This window comes from Gallinula chloropus (assembly GCF_964237585.1).
Source record: "Gallinula chloropus genome assembly, chromosome: 21".
NCBI lineage: Eukaryota > Metazoa > Chordata > Aves > Gruiformes > Rallidae > Gallinula > Gallinula chloropus.
The window spans coordinates 8115533-8134747 of record NC_140106.1 but is presented as its reverse complement, the minus strand read 5'-3'; the positions used below and the strand labels follow the sequence as shown (position 1 = coordinate 8134747).

The 19215-nt window shown below is 45.6% G+C and overlaps 1 protein-coding gene across 1 annotated transcript in view; it reads left to right on the top strand.

Annotated features, from left to right (window-relative positions):
• The window catches only part of PPP2R2A (protein phosphatase 2 regulatory subunit Balpha), a 34620-nt gene extending 15854 nt beyond the window's left edge, over positions 1 to 18766 (top strand). Inside the window, exons 3-10 of the mRNA XM_084273804.1 lie at positions 10312 to 10409; positions 12964 to 13129; positions 13613 to 13725; positions 13962 to 14139; positions 14725 to 14889; positions 15448 to 15617; positions 16372 to 16463; positions 17692 to 18766. Coding sequence (XP_084129930.1) covers positions 10312 to 10409; positions 12964 to 13129; positions 13613 to 13725; positions 13962 to 14139; positions 14725 to 14889; positions 15448 to 15617; positions 16372 to 16463; positions 17692 to 17971 — 1262 coding nt within the window. The 3' untranslated portion in view covers positions 17972 to 18766. The remainder of the gene's footprint in view (positions 1 to 10311; positions 10410 to 12963; positions 13130 to 13612; positions 13726 to 13961; positions 14140 to 14724; positions 14890 to 15447; positions 15618 to 16371; positions 16464 to 17691) is intronic.
• Positions 18767 to 19215: the final 449 nt, after the last annotated feature.

Below are 19215 nucleotides of genomic sequence, written 5' to 3'. Positions count from 1 at the left end.
AGCCAACAATAGACCTGAATTAGTGTGAATAGGAAAAGCAAATAGGCACTTCCTGTCGTATTTTAAGGAATACTTGAGTTTTCCAGAAGCATGTGTATTGAGAGACTAAAACTAAATGCTCATCACTTGCTTTTTTACCCCCTAGTAAAATGTACCTATATCCCTCAGTCTTTCTAAAGAACTAATCAAGTAGGGTAGAATCTCACTTGTTTGAATGGGTCCTTGAGGGCATTCTTCAGGGGAAAAACGCTAAACCACAGTTCTTCTGTGGTGTTTGCACCTGGGCTGCTCTGTCATCGATGTACATAGCTTCCCACTTCTCTGAAAGAGTCTGACTGCTCCTTACTCTGCCCTCCCAGCTGGGTGATGTCTAGTTGAGGGACAAGCTGAGGTGCTGGGAGCTCTGTTGGTTTGAGGCACCTCAGGAACTGCAGATGCTGCTGCAGTCAACATCATCTCTTTCACCCCGTGGAAGGATTTGCCCATTGGTTTCCTACGCATGTGTTCTGAAAGGAAGAAAATCTTAAGGTTTAAAAATAGAAAGTAATTAATCAGGGTGATGAGGGTTAATGGTTTCTATCCAGAAACCACGCAGCTCTGCATTTGTTTGTATCGAGAGAGTGTTTCTCTACCTGCTGCTGTTAGGAGTTTAATGTAAGAGGATTTTCTGGTAGTAATATTGGAAATTATTTATTAATAACCAATTTTGGATTAAAGCCCCAAATTCTCTCATCAGATGAGAGAGTTTCAAGGGTATTTTCAGGTAACACATGGCAGCCTTATAGGGTTTTTTCTTCTGTAGGTTTACAATGAAGTTTGCATGACAGTAATTAGAATGCAGCATCACATTCAGTGAGCAGAAAGGCAACCTCTGCACTCAGGTATAGCCCAGGTATGGTACAGGTCTTGTGCCACCATTTCCATGGTGGATAACAGTCTTAATTTAAGGTGTAAAAGCTCTTTCTCATGATTTGTCATGTAAATGCTCTAACCCCTTTCACAGAGATGGAGCTTTGAAGCAATTTTGTGTCACTTTAAGCGGCAGGAAGCACAGAAGGGTCAGTTCACAGGGATGGGTGTGTAACATCTGTTTTCAGAGTGCTCTGACTTGCTACTGTTTGTCATCTGTGTTCTCTGTGCCACCACAGGTGTCTGCAGTACTGGAGACTTTGAATTTCCTACTATAGATGGAGGCAGGAAGCCCGTGGTCTGAGGTTTAAATTGGTTTCCGTTCTCTTCTGGCCATGCCAAATCCTGACCTGCTTCAGGGAACTGTTGTGGACTTGGGGAGGCTGTGTACAGATAGACAGGGACATGCTTAATTGGCATTTTTGGTTGTGGGCTTGACAGTCTTCTAGAAATACAACTGTGCTGTGTGGAGATGGGGCTGCTCCTGTGATGCTCCTTGGTGCGCACGCCCTGCGGTGCCTCTCCCCTCCCTGCTCCCCAGCAAACTGGCTTATATAGTGCCTGTAGTTCCTTCTTTAACGAAGTCTGCTGGCTTAGCAGAGACCTACCTGCTCAGTGTGAAGTGTGTTGGGGATCGTGCACAGCAGTGTGAGGTTGGGGTAGCGTGTCTCAGAGGTGTTGATTGTCCTGTTCCCTCCAGTGGCTTCTGAAAGTCAGTGCTTGTTGGCTGGCCTCTTGCCTTTGGTCCAGAAATGGCCCTCAGAGGAGACCGGTGATGAGTTTGGTGAAAACTTGACCTGAGTGGACACGTTGAAGCTCACTAATGTTGGCCCACAAACAGCAGTTGCCCAGTGAGGCACAGGGATTGTTTACCAAACACAAGAATGAAAACGTTTGGAATGCTACTGCCTATGCAGCTGAGATGGTACTAGTGACCAGAGGGTTCTTGTGAGGAGTGGTGTTTAAGTGAGGAAGCTGCTTGGATAATCATGTTTAACTTAGGATCACATAAGGATTCCTGGATGTGTAAGGAGCTGCTTTTCCACATAAGAGCCTCTGTATTTTGGTGGTTCTCTTCCCTGCTTTACTGTTACCTTTGGAAAACACTTAATCTGCATGCTCATTATTCCAACTTGTAAGGGTTTTGAGGGTCGCTTGTGTTAGAGTTCTGCTCTCTGCTGTTCTGATGCCATCTTCTTGACTGCTTTGCAGCCAGGAGCAGTTAGTGTTGTAGAGGGATTTGGAGTTGTACTGTTCTCTGAGCACTGAGCCTAGCAAAGCTGTTTAGAAATGCTAGCCTTGCATACCACCTATGGCAACAAGGTTAAGGCTAGTATCGCTGTGTTATTTCAGGGGGATGGAAGTTTGTTGCTCAGTAACTATTGTGTCTTCTAACAAGTCCTGAGGGTTAGTTGTTTGCATAAAGCTACAAAACCACAGAGGACTTTTTTTAGCCTTGCATTATCTCTAGACTATCTTAAGACCATGTTATAAATGCATATGTAAGTTCAAAGCCATCCCAATACACATACATACCACGAACTGGTTGCCTGGCTGTACCAGTTCCTTCCCTGAGCTTGTATTGTTCCTGCTGCCATTTAACAAGTGACTGAATTAGAGCTGCTGCTTCTGAAAGCTGGTGATAACAGTGTTCTTGCTAGTGTTTAGATGTGGCAGCATAAAGAGTAATCTCAGAAGGATGTGGTATACTTGGGGGTACTGTGTGAGCCCTGCTTACCTATCAGCCCCTCTGAACCCCCCCAGAGCTGCAAAGGAGTCATCGGTCATGTTAATGTCACTTAGGAAGCGGCAGGAAAAAGCTTATCAGGAGGGGTCCAACCTTTATTTTAGGGAACTGAATAGAAAGCTAAAAATAAGCTGTATTATAATAATAATGAGTAAATCATTCAGGCTTTCAAATCCGAAGTTGAACTTGGACTGACATGTTCTAGAAAGCGATCTTTTTTCCTCAAAGATCAGCAGAGTTCAAGGGAAGGAGTGAATAAAGGAAATGAGTATAGGGAAGTCCAGAAAATGGAGGGCAGAATAAGGGGTTTAGGACCACTTGGCAAGGTTTAAGCTTGGTTATTTTACTTAGGGTAAGTAGTTTTTGCAGTGGGCTTCAAATGGTAAGTGCTCCATGTGTTTACTCTCTGGAGGCTGGTGTCTGGTGTGTGTGTGTTACCCAGAGATACACATGGAAGTACCACTGGGAGAGTCACAGCGCCTCAAGGTGTGTGGCTGAGCTGGGGTAGAATGTTTGCAGAACCAGTGGGCAAAACAAGGAGTTCATGATGATCCCGTTTTATTTTCAGTGTCACAGGGCCCTGGAGCACTTGGCATGAGGTTGTTGGATGCTGGAGAACACTCTGTGAGTCTCTCTCCCTGTGTGTAAGTGTCCCAGAGTTGCACAAGCCAACACCACCAGCTTAATGACTGCCCTTTGCCTCCCCGGCCCCTCGAATGGGAACCCTGGTGTGGCCAGCAGCAGTGTGAGGCTGCCTGGCCACCATGCAGATTCCCCTGTGCTCCCAGTGAGGAGGGGAGCTTTGTGTGCTCTTTGTGTGCAGTGGGATTGCAGGGTGGTACTGAGGGGAGAACAAGTAACCAGCTGGCTCTGGCAGTGCCCTCCTGCACAGGAGGGAGAGGTTTGCTCCAGGGGTGACCCCTGTCATGATTTCTGCTTTGTGTGTGTTCCATGCTGGCCCCAGATTTTTGAGCAATTCATATAATTTTAATGCCCTGTCTTAGTAAATAAGAGATCTATTTAAAAAGGACTTCTGGAATGACTCTTGAAGTAAATTGAGCAATAGGAATGCCTTATCCCAGCTGCCTTTGGGTTTGTTGCCTAGTCACTTCTGAGAGACGGAATGAATGCAGAGAGTCACTCTGAAATGAATGGAGAGAAGGGAAATGAAGTCAATAGTAAAGCTGGTCATGGTAACTTTAAAGTATACAATCCTGTGTTCCCTTCCCCCTCGCTACATACATAAATTAGGGATGAGGCTGGGATGCAGAGGGTGTTCTCTTTTATACCATCAGTATGAAACAGTGCTTGGTGTTTTACTCTCTAATTCTTTCCCTGGTGTGTATAGCTGGGGTGTCCTGTGTTGGGAGCTCTCTGCACACACATCTGTACAGTCACTCTTTCTAAATCTTCCTCAAACAGCCTTCCTGGTCGCTTTGAGATGAGCACTTTACTAACACACTGTATGTCAGGACTCCTGATAAGCATGGTAAATCAAAATCTTGCAAACAATGGGGTGATGCTGGGGTGACTCAGACATTCAGAGGGCTCTGTGGAGCTTCCTGGAATGTTTGAAGCCTTAGAGGAGCTTTTGTTTTCTTTAGTGTTTTTGGTTGGTTTCCCCCCACCGCCCCCAGTAACATAGTATGTAACTCCATTCCAGAATTACTACTGGAAACAAGAAAACCCCATTAAAAGTCACTATTTTCTGCATTAGCTGTGACTTTGAGTTGTTGGAAGTTGCATCTGTTCAGTAGGCTGAAGCAGGAAGGTTTTCCTTCACCCCAAATTAGAAAGGACCAGAGAATTTGCAAGGAAGTTCCAGATACTTCAGGTCTGGCAGTTTTGAGCAAGTTGTACTTACCTTCGGAGGCAATCTCAGAAGAGTGTCTCAGGTATGCCAGCAATTGTGTCTTGAATACAAATACTTCACTGTCTGTATGCCTCTAGGTATTTATCCATTCCTGTGCTGATTCCTCAGTTGGAGGTTTTTTGAGCTTTCTTAGATTTCTGTAATAATTGTAAAAGCTGTTTTCTGTCCCAGCCAGCTTCTGAATTAGCCTTGCAATGATCAATTAGTGATCAAAATAGTTTTTTCTATACTTAAGGCTTGCAGACTGAGGAAGTGGGCTGCACATTTGGTCAGTGAACTGTCCTTTTACTCTTCAGGACAGGATTACCAACTCAAGAGCGATCTGCTCTACGTTATGGATGAGATTTGTTTGAGTTGCTCCTCTGGAAAATTCCAGAAATGGTATTTGAGCCACTGGGAAGAAGTGTAAACAATGCAGAAGTACCAAAATGCTTTTTAAATGCTACTATTCTTTGTTCAGCCCTTGGAAACATCAGAAGATTGCTCCACTTGTGTAAACATACTGATTTACTTGCTCTCTGCCTAGGCAGCAGATCAACGTGATTCCAGAAACTCGCACAGAAACCGTTTGGGTCTGGTGAAATAAAGACTCTCTTTGTTCCCTGCCATGATTGACTTGCTGCTGGAGAGTAGGTGACATGTTTTGCCTACCAAGCATGTTTAATAAGCAGAGTTTATATGAAGTTCATGGTACATTAGAATAGATAGCCTCTTCTTTACTAATAAAATACCTTTTATTCTATTACTGGAAACCACTGTAATGCGGAATTGCTTTTCGGGCTCACAGTGGGTCTTCTGGAACTAAGTCATTGGATTACAGGATTGTTTTTTCTTGTTTGTATTGATAGAGCTGTTTTATTCCCTTATTCTGTAGACATGGCGACAGTGGTAAAGCTTGAGCACAGCCCTTTCTCTGATACTCCAGAGAACTTGCTCACAGTAACGCACGTGTGGCTCTTGCTCAGCAGTAGTTGAACGTGTGGAAGGCTCCAGACATAGTATCTGTCATGGATTATTTTTGTTTCTGCTTTAAAATGTTGTTTTCCTTTAAAGGGGGAAAAGGCATTTGGAGGTTCCTTTACTCACCTGTCTTGGAACTGTGTAACCTGCCCGTTGTCATTTGACCTGCTCATCTTCTGTGAGTGCTGCCCCATGGCCTCAGGGTTTCAAACTGAACCCTGCCAGACGTGACAGGGGAATTCCTCAAAAGAGCAAATGTTGGTGTAATAAATATTGACTAAAAATTACAGAACTGTGATTTTTATCTTCAAAAGCCCACTAGGAAACATTACGTTTGTGTTGAGTGGTTGTTTCCTTTCAGGATGATTAATGGAAGTGTGTGTCTGCCCCTGGTTGAGAGTTCTCGGGAGCTCCTGGTAGGTCTCCTTTTCACGTGGTGAACATGCTGCTTGAGCATTATGGGACCTTGGAGATAACTGTCCTTCCCTTGGCTCATTCTCTGTCTGAACTGGGCACCTTGTTTTGATTCCTTTGGTTCTTCAGGTTCCTGTCCCCACCCATACTATGGGAAAAGCTAGCCTTCCCTGAATCTAGTGAAGATGAGTGTCCAGACCTTGCTGTGGGTTGGATTTCTGTTGGAGCTCTTGAAGATATAAAAAGCTTAGAGCAGGTTGTGAAAAGTAGATCCTGTGCAGAAGAAAAATCAACCTCAGCAGCAGCTGCAAGAAGCTAACTAGCTGCTGTGTGTGGGAGGATGGTCAGGAGGCTTTGGGGGCTGCTGGGGAAGCAGACTGCCCATTGGTGTGAGCTCAGGGACCAGAAAGCTCTCTGGACAGTTCAGTGGGATCTTTAAGATGACTGGTGAGGTTTGGCTGTAGTGTTTTGTTTCTTTGAGGTAGGGGTGCAACACTTAGAGTAGCTCTGGGTTTGATTCCTAGCATTTTGCTCAGCCTGCTGCAGAACCATCTCCCCTTGGTGATGTACGTGCAGAACAACAGCAAATGGGCTTCAGGTTGTGGAGGAGACTTTTCCCTTGTTTCCCTCTGCTTTGCTTTCAGGTCACTGAACACCATTATTTGGGATATTTAGTAGTCTCAGTAGTGTTTCTAGAGTGTTAACAGTAAGTGCCTGTGAAGGGATATTGAAGTGGAACTAAAGGGCAGCCACAGAAGTTGGTGCAGAGAAATAAATACCTTTAAATGCTGGGGTGACCCCTGAGCTGCTGCCCCGAGTTACCCAAGAGGAAGAAACTGAGTACAGGTATTGGAGGTACACTGCAGGCACCTAGATAGACGTTTGTCTGCTGCTTGCCTTTGTCAGAATGTCTTCATCTTGTGTGGTGCTGCTTGGTAGTGTTTTAAAATCTCAGCACTTGAAATGTCATGATTCATCTCGACATCGAAGATGACTTAAGATGCTGGGCTGGGGCGAAGGGAAGAGAGACAAATGGGTGTCAAGGCATGGGTGACTCGTGGAAGTGCACTAACAGATAATGCTATCTAACTGTGTCCTGGGATGGCTATGGTTATCTGATAAGGTTCTGGTGGTTCTTTATCTCTGATAGTGGTGCTTGAAGAGGAGAGTGTGCCTACTTCAGAGGTAAGCAGTAGAACACAACATACTTCCAGAAACCTTTGGTGACAATAGAGTGTCTATCTGTCTGCCCCTCCCTCAGAAGGGATCATTGCCAAGCTCCTGGGCAGTGAGCAGAGCCCTCTGTGTTTGCAAGACTCCCACCTAGAGACTGTAGCAAAAATAACACCCACGAAAGGGAGGAGGCAGAGAGGAGGCAGCCGGTCTGTAGGTGCTCGTTTGCCCGTGCGGTGCTGGGGGACTGAATTAACCCTCCATGCAGTTACCACGGGAGTTAGGGTCTGGGTTTGGGAGGAAAAGGATTGCTTTGATGTCATTTGGCAGCGAGGGTGTTCATACAGATGAAAACACACCAGCGAGTCAGTGCACTGCTGAGGATGAGGTGCTTCCCCTGTCAGCTCTCACAGGCTGTGAAACCCCCCCAGTCCAACACCAGTGCCTTCATGTCTGTCTCCTTCCTTGACCAAGGTATGGGGATGTTCTGAATGGTGAGTTCCTGGATTTTGGATGTATGATGGGTTGCTTTACTCTCCCATACTGATACCTGTGTACAATGTGCCTCTCAGCCCTGGTTCCAGATGACTTAAGCAGAAATAATTTTTCTCTGTACTTCTCGAGCACGTTTGTTTTGCCCTTGGGGAGGGAACAGTCCAGGGTTACAGTGTGGAAAGCACATCAGATTCTGTAGCTGTATGTCAATCTAACCTAATTAATAATACTCTGTTGTGATTGCTGTTAAGGGATGTGTTTTATTGGGAATTCAAAATTGATGGAGGTACTTGAGAAGCTCTTCTGCATAGTGCCCATCGGGTGCTGGATGGTTGGAGTGCCTTGTGACCTCGGTCCTGGAAGTTCCTTCATGCTGTTGAGCCCAGAGACAGAGTGGGATTTGTATCTGCTAGGCAAGCTCTGATACCAGGCTTGGCTGATCTTGCACGTTGAACTAACTGTACAAAGTGAGACTGTCTAGAACCCTTACAGAAAAGGGGTTTGCTCTCTGCAGTGTTGTATTTAATAATTGCACAAGTCTCATCTATATTACCTTGCAGACCTAAGACAATGGAGGGTTTATCCCTTAATTTCAGGCTTTCCTGGCTGTGCTGCTGCCTGTTCTAATTGTAAGGTTTCCAGTCTAAGGCTTTTGACCTTGTAAAACTTGTGACTTTCACCAAATAAGTGCTGTGATTAATGTATCCATCTATTGTTAGATGGATATACATGATCTTTATGGCATTTTTTCTGTTCTCCTTCCACATACATGCACTGCTTTAGATCTGTGCAGAATTTGCTGTATTACCTTCTCAGCTTTAAGTCTGGCTTAGCTGGCAGTGTTAGACCTTTTAAAAGGTTTTCCAAAATAATAATTACTCTGTATACATCTCACTAGTGAGTGGTGAGTTACCTGTTTTTTCCTTGATTTGATAACTTGCCTTAGCTCTCCTCCTCTCAGGATTGCAACATGGATTGCAGTGAAGGGAATACTGGGATTGCTTGGTTGACACTTCACTCTTTGTACTTCCATTGGGTTTGAATAACTCCATGTTACCTTTACACCTCGTTTGCCTGGGAAGGCTGTACATACTGAGTGCCATATCTGCATTGTGTGCAGTCTTAAGCCTTACAGATAGGAGACAAACCACTTCATTGTGTTAACAAATCTGTTAATGAAGGGCTAAGGTAACTGCTGCCCTCCAGGAAGGAAACCAAGTGCACTGAAATCCAGGCTTTCCGACCTGTGATCCGGATCCTGGTCTGTCAGCACACGAGCTGAGGTCATGTTTCGGTCCTTAACACAGTGTTGAGGCATTTCAGCCTCCTGTGCTCAGCAGTGCCTGATACCATGGCACGGGCTGTGGATGGAGGTGTGGTGGGTGGTGTGTGTTTCCCCTCATGTGGCAGTTTGCTGTGTATCAGAGGACACAGCTGAGCTGTGCGTCCTGTCCGTGCTGCGTGTCTGACTCTGCGCCTCTCAGTGCTGCCTGGGGAGTTTGTGGCCGAGCTTGGCCTGTTCCTCTGGGCTTTTTGTGCTGTGTCCAGACACATCTCTGCCTGCCTGTAGCTGCTGTGTGGTGCAGTTCCTAAAGAATGGCTTGCTAACATCCTCCCAGCCTTCTCATCAGAGGAACATCCTGCCTTTCACTTCTCCAACACAAAGTCACCCCCTCGCTGCCTGTGATAGGGGTCTGCTCAAATTCACACTGAGTGGTGATAGTTTAGCAGTCACTTTGGGTCTGTAGGGCAGGGACCAGACCTTGTTCAACTCACAAAGAAGGAAGAAAACCTTCCACTGGACAGGTTGTTTACCTGTGTTAGCCTGGCACCAAAGGGAATAGCCTCAAGGCTCTTGTGTAAAAATCTTCAGTACTTTTTGCTGCAGAAAATCAGTTTTATTGCAACTTGAAGGTGGTGCCCAAAGAATGGTTCAGCTTCCAATTCCTCCATTGGAAAGGATGAGGGGGGTGTGGGTGTTTGAACATGAGAACTCATGTCCTTGAGCGTAAGCTGTAATTCACCCTTTTTGCTTGATGACCAGGTCCAGTTGATACTGAGCGTGACTTTTGTCAATGAACATCCACAATTTCATTGTAGCACTCCACAGAAAAGTATTTGTGGTAGTGTAAACCTTCCTCATCCAGGAGATAGTCTGGTTTTAGAGGCCATTTATTTCCTCATTTTCTGTTGCTGCTGTTGCACATCCTTACATGCCTCAGGCACTGATGTCTGAACATCTCCACCCTAATAAGGGCAAACTGTAAGTTGTCAGAGGTGTGCAGTTACCTTAAAAAGTAAAAATAAAGGCTCTGCAGTCGTGGGTGATGATTGTGTGGAACTCTTCCATCAGAAAGAACGGAGAAAATAAAGGTAGAACTCTATATACCCAGCCCCTGCTGTTAGAGTGCCTGCTGAAAATCCATTCCTGTGCTAGAGCAGCAGTCACAACAAACCCAATTCTGAGGAGTGACTATATAAAACCTTTTAGAACAGTTTGGTGCACAGCACTGAACTGGTAACTGGCACGGTGAGCGAGTGGCTGGCTCTCAGATGGATAGCTCTAAAACACTTCTCCCCTCTATGTGGAGACATCCCTGCTTGTAACTTCTAAGGTAAGTATACTTACACTGAATCCAGCTCTGCATTTGGTTTTCTACTTAATTCGTAGCTTTCTTGGCTGGTAGTGTTTAGAAGACTTAATTAACGAACTTGTGGGGTTATTTTTGTTCCTGTGCAGCGGATATCATTTCTACAGTAGAATTTAACCATTCTGGAGAGCTGTTGGCAACGGGAGACAAGGGAGGTAGAGTTGTCATCTTTCAACAGGAGCAGGAGGTGAGTGCTAACTGCATAAAATGTGTTTCATGTTCTCTGTTCCTGTCCAGTCTCTTCAAAGAAAAGGCACATGCTTTCAGAAGCTTTACACAAAGCCCATACCTGTGTAGTAAGTGATTAATGAGACTTAAGAGTGAATAGATTATTAACTTGGTGACACTGGTAGAAATCGATTTATCTTTAAACACTCTTCAGCTATGGTCTAGAGTGCCAAAAGAGAAAACAGAAAGGGGGGAGTAGAACACAATAATACCTTGGGGAAGCACAAGTCTGTTGTTTTACAACTGCTCTACTCAGTTGTGGTTACTTTCCATTTCACGGGGACTCCATCCCCCCCTGTGCAGCAGTTGGTCACGCTGTATGCACAACTGTCTGCAGCAGGTTTTACATGAAAGGGGGGTCTAACAGACAGGTGTGTGGGTTGGATTATGTGCTGCCTTCTACCACACTGCATTCAAGTGCTTTATTGACCCTACACACCAGAAGGAAAAGGCTGCACCACAGCAGTCTGTATGGAGTTACAGGAGCTGGTGCAGCTTCACCTGCTGCCTGGATGCTGCCGCCTCTGGGTTAGTGTGCAGCAGCCCCTCTGCAAGGCACCAGCCAGGAAATGAATACTCTATCTGATTGAAACTGAAGGAGGAATTTGTGTAGGCAGCCTGTAATTACCTAAATGGGAATTTAACATAAAGCAGTTGGGCCAACACCTCTTCTTGTTTTGCTTTGGAGTGCAGTGAGATGGTCTGGTGGTTTAAGCTTTGCTCTTATCCCAAGGATGGATGTTCATATGTTACTGCTTTTCTATGTTGTTCTGGTCCTGTAGAGTTTTACTAGAGTAGACAAGAAGTGTTTTAAGTCTCAGTCATTATGGGTCAATATGGAATTGAAGGAAAGCTCCCAGAATGACAGCCAGTGCTTCCTAAAGCACAACAGATTTTCAAGTTGCTGGTTCTGTGCAGTGACTGCTGAACTGGTTAGGTCTAGCTGAAGCCAAGCCAGTACAATTGCAGGTATGGTACAGGGTGTTTGCCTGCTTATTGTAAAATACAAGAATTCCTTCCCACTGTTCCTGTGAGGGTATGAAGCAAGAGAAAGCCATGTGAGGAATGTGGCCAGTGTGGGCTAGTGAGTATCCTATCGGCGAGTGTGGTGTAGTGAGGTAGTAAGGGATGAAACAAATGGATGGACTCAAGACATGAGACAAGGAAGGAGCCAAGTCCCTCATTGTGTCACGGGAAAGGTATCTGATGGGACACATGCCAGGCAACTTCCACAGGCAGCCCACCAGCTGCCCCAGTGAAACTGGGGCTCAAGGCTTTCCTAGCCACGGGAACAGACCTGTCCTAACAGTGCCTTTACTTCATGTTCAGGTACTATGACAGCCCACCTCCCAAAATGCCAAACATCCAGCAATAGCTCCCAAACCAAAGCTGTGAGAGCTGACAGATGTTCCTGGCCTGAAACCTCCCCAGGCAGCCAAGTAGCAGCCACACTAACCCTGGGGCTCAGGGCTTTCCTGGCTGAGGGAATGCTCCTAACAGCACCTTACATGTCACAGGAAAGGCATCTGATGGTGCAACCCCTTGAAATGGGTGGAAAACCAGAACATATAAATATAGCAGAATTAAGCTTGAATTAATTTCAAGTACACCTAGTGAATGCTATTTTGGAAATGGTTCCAGGGAATTTAGGGTCAGTCTGTGTGGTGCAGCATTAGTGCTAGGAAACCACTGCCTAAGCCAAGCTTTCAACAAGAGAGGTTCTGGAAGATTGGAGGTTTTAGAGTTCTCTAAACAGTCCCATCCTGAACAGGCTAACTGCAGGTATGCCTTCTACTGTCAAAGATGTATTCAGAAGAGGGCTTAAGGTTTTTCCTCTAATCTCCAGACTGAGGAAGAAGCAGCAGCTTAAGCAGTTCAGAAGGTCTCAGGGAAGGTGGAGATTACAAACCAGAATAGTGGAGCTGCTTCTATAAATTTAGAGGTGATGTGGGATTTTTGTAGTGTGCCTAGGAAGCCAAACCTGCCCACAGAGAAGGTTTGCCATATGTGTGGCTGTGTAGTTCTCTTGGAGAATGTTCTTAAGAAAAAAAAAAAACAAAACAGAGGTGGAAGAATTAAGGGGAATGCTGAAGATTTTTGAGTAATTCAGCTGCTCAGAATTAATGACAACTTGCTGGAGACACTGTTCATGTGGCCGATGGGAGTTTCTGGAAGCTTTAGGAATCAAAAGCAGTTAGAAAAATTGTTTTTTTTCTGATGCTTTCTTAGCCAAAATAGTAGGAACCCTAATGGAGTTCTTGCAAAGGAGATGATGCTCATTTCATCTGTTCTACAGGCTCGTTAAAATAAGGCAAGTTGTACACCAAAGGAAAATCTGGTGGAGCCAACAAGAGAGTGTAGAAGTCTTAACCTATTCTTAGGCTGCCTGGCAGCCTGCCTATATATCTTGCTGCATAAACACCTAGTTCTGGCTTCTGCCTGCAGCCTTGAAGAGCATTCTGTGTGTTGCATCCCTGTCTTGATATTTAATTGATGTCTTGTTCTCTTTTTAGAACAAAATCCAGTCTCACAGTAGAGGAGAATACAATGTTTACAGTACCTTTCAAAGCCATGAACCAGAGTTTGACTACTTGAAAAGTTTAGAAATTGAAGAGAAGATCAATAAAATTAGGTGGTTACCCCAGAAAAATGCTGCTCAGTTTTTATTGTCTACAAACGGTAAGTTCTGCCTCCACAGCTGCTGTGCACAGAGCTTCACAGTCAGGAGCTTGTCTAACCCTCTGTGCTTTCAGAAGGCTGGGAGGAAACCTGTGCTAAACACAGGCTGTGGGAGTGCTGCTGTTGAACTGTCTGCTGCAGCCTGACCTGCACACCGAGGCCCCACCACGTCGGGTGTTGCACGAGCTCTTTCTGGCCTGTTGCTCTGTAGTACCTTGGTGTAGCTGTGTGCAGCTTGCATTAGTCATTCATAACAGTCCTGACTCTAAATGAAGCTTGCTGTAACTTTTATAAAAAGAACAAACTGTGGAGGAGGTCTTTTTAATTCCTCTTGTTTTCTCCCAGCAGTATTTTTGTCTTTTTGGGAACATGTGGGTGGTCTTGTCTTGTTTGAAGGCTTCGTGTTTCAGCACATCAGCTCTGAAGATGAGGATCTCTGCTAGCCAGAGCTTTGGTCTCTAAACTGTGGCTGGTTTCTTTCAGATAAAACAATAAAGTTATGGAAAATCAGCGAAAGGGACAAAAGACCAGAGGGTTATAATTTAAAGGAAGAAGATGGACGGTATAGGGATCCTACTACAGTTACAACACTACGGGTGAGTAGTTGACTCTGAGTTAGATATATACAAGTGATTTCTCCTCTCTTCCCCCCCTCCCTGGGCACAGATTAGCCTGTGCCCCATCAGATCCTTACCACAGTGTTTTCTGGGATGCCAGTGGGCCAACACGTGTAGTTCTGGGGCAGTTCTGTGATTTTCAGTCAGCTTAGCATGCTGAAGGACTGTGAGTGGTACATCTGTGTCTCAAACTTCCCTTGCTTTGTTTTCTGCAGGTGCCAGTATTCAGGCCCATGGACCTCATGGTTGAAGCTAGCCCACGAAGAATATTTGCCAATGCTCACACGTATCACATCAATTCCATCTCCATTAATAGCGACTACGAAACGTACTTGTCTGCAGACGACCTGCGGATCAACCTGTGGCACCTAGAAATTACAGACAGGAGTTTCAGTATCTTTTTTTGTGGTGGTTTGTGTGATGCAAACAGTCTGGTTACAGCAAAACTGTTGGGTTTAGTTTCATGTCACAAAGCTCTCTGTGTAACACAGTTCTCCAGATCCTGGTTATTTCTCCCTAGCAGCTGTAAAGGCTTCAGGTGAGGTGAGCAGCTCTGGGAGGCAGCGGGGCTGGGAAGGTCTTGACTCTGGATAAGAAGCCAGTCAGCAGTACCAGCCTTACCTCAGCAGCTGGTATTTGGTGGCTTCTGACCTCTCCTGTGGGCACCTCCCAGTGCTGCAGGCAGTAAGAATTAAACTGATACCTGTATCCAGGCTGGTACAGAGGGCAGGGTTACAGTCGTGCATTCCATACAAACTGGGGAACTGGAGCTTTTGGTGCCCGAGTCCCACAGTGCTTGGCATGGAAGTATTGGCCTCCTTCCAAAGTTTGAACATTATTTTGCTTGTTATGGGCTTGTGTTAATTCTGTTTGGCTATTTCAGATACACTTTGAACTGAAGACACACTGCTGAACACATTTAAAACTGCCAGGTATCTTATGAAACCTGGGAGAAAATTCCTTAACCAAACGCTACAGATATTGTAGATATTAAGCCTGCCAACATGGAAGAGCTCACAGAGGTGATAACAGCTGCTGAGTTCCACCCAAACAGCTGCAACACGTTTGTGTACAGCAGCAGTAAAGGAACAATTCGCCTCTGTGATATGAGGGCGTCAGCGCTCTGTGACAGGCACTCGAAGTGTAAGTCCTGTGCTGCTGCTTGTAGTGTGATACCTTGCTGTCAGGTGGAGCTAAGCACTCCCTAGGAATCTCCAGTAAACGCTGGACTGTGTGTGCTGGGTTTCTGTAGTGTATTGGGTAGTTCTAAAAGCTAAAATTAAAGATATCCTAAAAATACATGGATTTTTTTCCAGGGGAAAAGCAGTGAATGAAATTCTGGGCAGCGCAGTGTGGGGAGGCTGCCTGGACAGCAGGGCAGGGGCTGGTGTTCTGCTGGCTGCAGGACCATGTACTAGTCAAGCTTGGTCTGTAGTTGATGTATCTTACAGGTGGGAGAGAAGACTCCAAATATTAGCAAGTAGTTGGCTTACTTAGAAGCTGGGCTTGACTTAGAACCAAAGTAATATGTTTGAGTTGTGCAATTTTAGGAGAAGGTGAATGTTCTTGTGTATAAGGGAGGCAGACTGGCCCACTGGGGCAAGGAAGGTTCTTGAGGCAAGGCTAAGCCAGTTTGGCTGTATCTTGTATTGGAAGACACATGAACTCACCTCTTGCAATGTCTGTCTTGTTTTTGTTCAGTGTTTGAAGAACCAGAAGACCCTAGCAACAGATCATTTTTCTCTGAAATCATCTCTTCCATATCTGATGTCAAATTTAGCCATAGTGGTCGATATATGATGACTAGAGATTACCTGTCAGTGAAGATCTGGGATTTAAATATGGAAAACAGACCTGTGGAAACATACCAGGTATTCAGTGACAGTGATATGGGCAGGAAATTAGAACCTTGAAGGATGCTGAGTGGTGCTCACAGGGTCGCTGTGGCGGTGGTTTGCCTGTAGAGCACTAAGTCCAGGGAAAGAATCAGTGAGGTCCAGGGTTCCACACACATCCTAAAGGATCTTGCTAATTGCAGAACCCAAACCCACGTTGGGGTAGGAAGACCTGCATCTTGCACAGTGGAGATGTGACATAAGGCAGCATCTCTGAGTTGCCATTTGACTTTATATCCTCCTGTTCTTTCCTGGAGAAAGTGGGAGGTAAAACATGTTCACAGGAAATGCCTTTACCAGGACTGGGAGCTGCTGTGGTGCTGCTTTATCGGTGGAGGGATCTTCATCACACACAGGAGGAAGATCAGGCAGCAAAGAATGACTATTTTTTTATAAGCAAAATCTGATAAATCCTTTCAGGGTAGTGAGGGTATGACAACAGAGTGGGGAGGGACAGCGTTCTGCAGAGCTGCATTTTGGGAAATGCCTCGTTCCCCATGCCAAGTGACTGGCTGCTGCTGGGGCTCACTGGAAAATTGACACTGCTGTTCAGTTTGCCCTTTACCCCTGTGGTCAGAGGAGGGAGCTGCAGGAGCTGCCTGTGCTCCTGTGGAAAGGCTGTAAGCCCTGCCAGTCCTCAAGGACTTGTACACAGCTGGGGTCTGTGCAGGTGGTTGTACCAGGAGGTGGGCTCAGTGTTCATTCAGCTCCTCTCACTGCTGTTTTCCAGGTGCATGAATACCTCAGAAGTAAACTCTGCTCCCTCTATGAGAACGATTGCATTTTTGACAAATTTGAATGCTGTTGGAACGGATCAGACAGGCAAGTTTGATTCTTCTCTGTGCACTAAGACTCTTCCCAGGTACTCTCAAAGCAGGCAGCCTGAAGCACAGCCTCAAGTACCTGTTTTGATTCATGGACTGGCTTGGGTAATACTGTAGTCCTTTTGGGGGGCTTTAACGTCTGTACATTAGCTCTTAACCCTTGATGCTGTAGCACAGGCCCATAGAGAATTGCCTTAATGTTCCAGAGAGATGTGGAATTGGATGAGAAATTTTCTCACTCTCCCAGAGGGAAATATTCAACCAGTGTTCCTGCTGCTCAAACTGGAAAGATACACAAAGCAGTACGGTGTGAGAGAGGGTTTTCCACCACCTTTATTGGTGAAACACTACTGGTACCCTGACCCACTGGGTTCCTTATCCCTTGTGTTGATCTCTCCTGGGTGTGTGGCTGTGGGGGAGGGTTGCTGTGGCATCTGTTAGGATTCAACTCTGGAATGCTTTGTATGGGAACAAGGGAACCCTGCGATGGTCTGTGCTGCCTGCAGTGGGCTGGGGAACCTGGCAGGGTGTTGCTGTTTAGGCTGCCTTGTCAGAAGGGGGAGCACAGGGGAAAAGCCTCCCAGTCATCTTTCTTACAAGGAGCTGTCAGGTTGGCCTGGCCTGGGGTGCCTGACTAATCAATAATGCCACTGAAGGCAGCTATCATGTCGTTAACTGCTCATTTGCCAGATCTCTCTATCAGCTTGTGGCATCCCTGTCAGTACAGTCAGAGCTTGGGGTGGTTTAACATAGTATCCCTCTGCTCAAATGTTTTATGAGGCAGAGGAAGGACAGGGAAGCTTACAAGTGTTTGGTCTTACTGAAAAGCTGATCTGGATGAAGGACCTGTCATGAGGCATTGCCACAAGCTAGGTGTGCCAGGAACTGAGTTCCCCCAACTTGTGTCTGAAACTGCAGGGCTGGAAATCAGATGTGTTTGGTTTCCATTAGATCACTTCCCTGAGTTGTGTGAGGAGGAAACTGGATAGTGACATCTCAGAGGGTGTACCTTCAAAGGCCCAGCTAAGGAAGAAGATACCTTTGGTTGCTTTAACCTATGAACCACCTCAGATGTTGTAGTTCCACCTCAGTTTCTAGAAGGCATGGGTTGGGGTGCCTGCTGTCCACTGATCCCATGAGGCATGGCCTTGGCGGGGACCCTCCGGTTTAACAAACAGAGAGGCTGTTGTGGACCAAACCCTCACTCTCCCCTTCTCCCTCTGCAGCATTGTCATGACAGGATCCTACAACAACTTCTTCAGGATGTTCGACAGGAACACGAAGCGCGACGTGACGCTGGAGGCGTCGCGGGAGAACAACAAGCCCCGCACGGTGCTGAAGCCGCGCAAGGTCTGCGCCAGCGGCAAGCGGAAGAAGGACGAGATCAGCGTCGACAGCCTGGACTTCAACAAGAAGATCCTGCACACAGCCTGGCACCCCAAGGAGAACATCATCGCTGTAGCCACGACAAACAACTTGTATATATTTCAAGACAAGATGAATTAGGGTTGGCATTCCTAACTGAAGAGTCCACTTCCTGCATAGTTGAAATAGTTGAACCTAGCATTTGTACCTGTAAAGGAGAGAGGATGAGGTCCATTATGGCACCCCTTTCCAGTGTTTAAAACGTGCCATATGACAACACACTTTTATAGCTACATGGAGAGCGCTCTGTCGCCCCGTCACTGCGTTCTTCTCCATGTCTGCTAGCCATTTAGGTGAGGATAGGGCACTTTTTAATTTAAATGACTACTTGCACCATCTTGCCTAATGGACTAGATTGGACTGTATCGACATCGGTTTACTCCACTTTTTATGCCTTCCATTGTGATGACGTCAAACACAGGGAAAGCCTTCAATCATGCTATGGGATTTAATTGTGTAACCTCATTACTGTATCATTCGTGGCCCCCCTTTTTTATTAAATACAGCTCATTCTTGCTGTGGCTTGTAGCATTCCTCCTCCTTCTGGCCTCCTGGACTCCCCCTTTCCCCTTCATCCCCCTCCACCTAGCCTTGGTGGTGGTGTATAGAAAAACAAACAAAATAAAGCACATGAAATGGGTCCGTTTGGGGTCAGTGGTAAAGGGGGTCTGTGTTGCAACAAATGTTTTAATAAACAGTTGACTGTAATCACTCCTTGCCATGTCTGGCACCAAAAAAAAGAGAAAATAAGGAAAAAACAAACAAACTACTGAATAAAAGTGACAAAGAATGGAGAATCTGTTTTCTTTTTTTTAATCTACCTCTTTATACAAATACTCTGTGTTTTACCTTAGATGCATGAAAATAAAATGATGTTTTTTGTAATGATTTTAACCAGTATTAATTATTTTTCACGGGAATGAAGAGGGAGGGATTTCACAAGTATCTGCATTCATTCATGGATGACACCACCAGCTGTAGTGTGCATTGACCACTTCCATTTCCAAACCATAAACTGCTGTCAGGTTTTGCCATCATCTGAACAGGTCAGTTACTGTTCCAGTATCCTTGAAGGCGCTTTTTTTTTAACAATAAACCCCCCCTATTGCTTAAATTGGAACAGGAATAGAATTTTCAGGTTTTAAAACCCATCTTATGGGACTAAGGTCTTAATGTTGAGCTTCATCCTGGTTTCTTTAATGCCTTGTTTTAGGACACAATACCTTTACTGCCTTGTTTAGAGTACAAAGTCCCCTCTGGCTTATTAAAAAGTTGTCTGAGTTCTTGTCTGGCGGTGTGATGTTGTAGCACGAAACAGCCCGTGG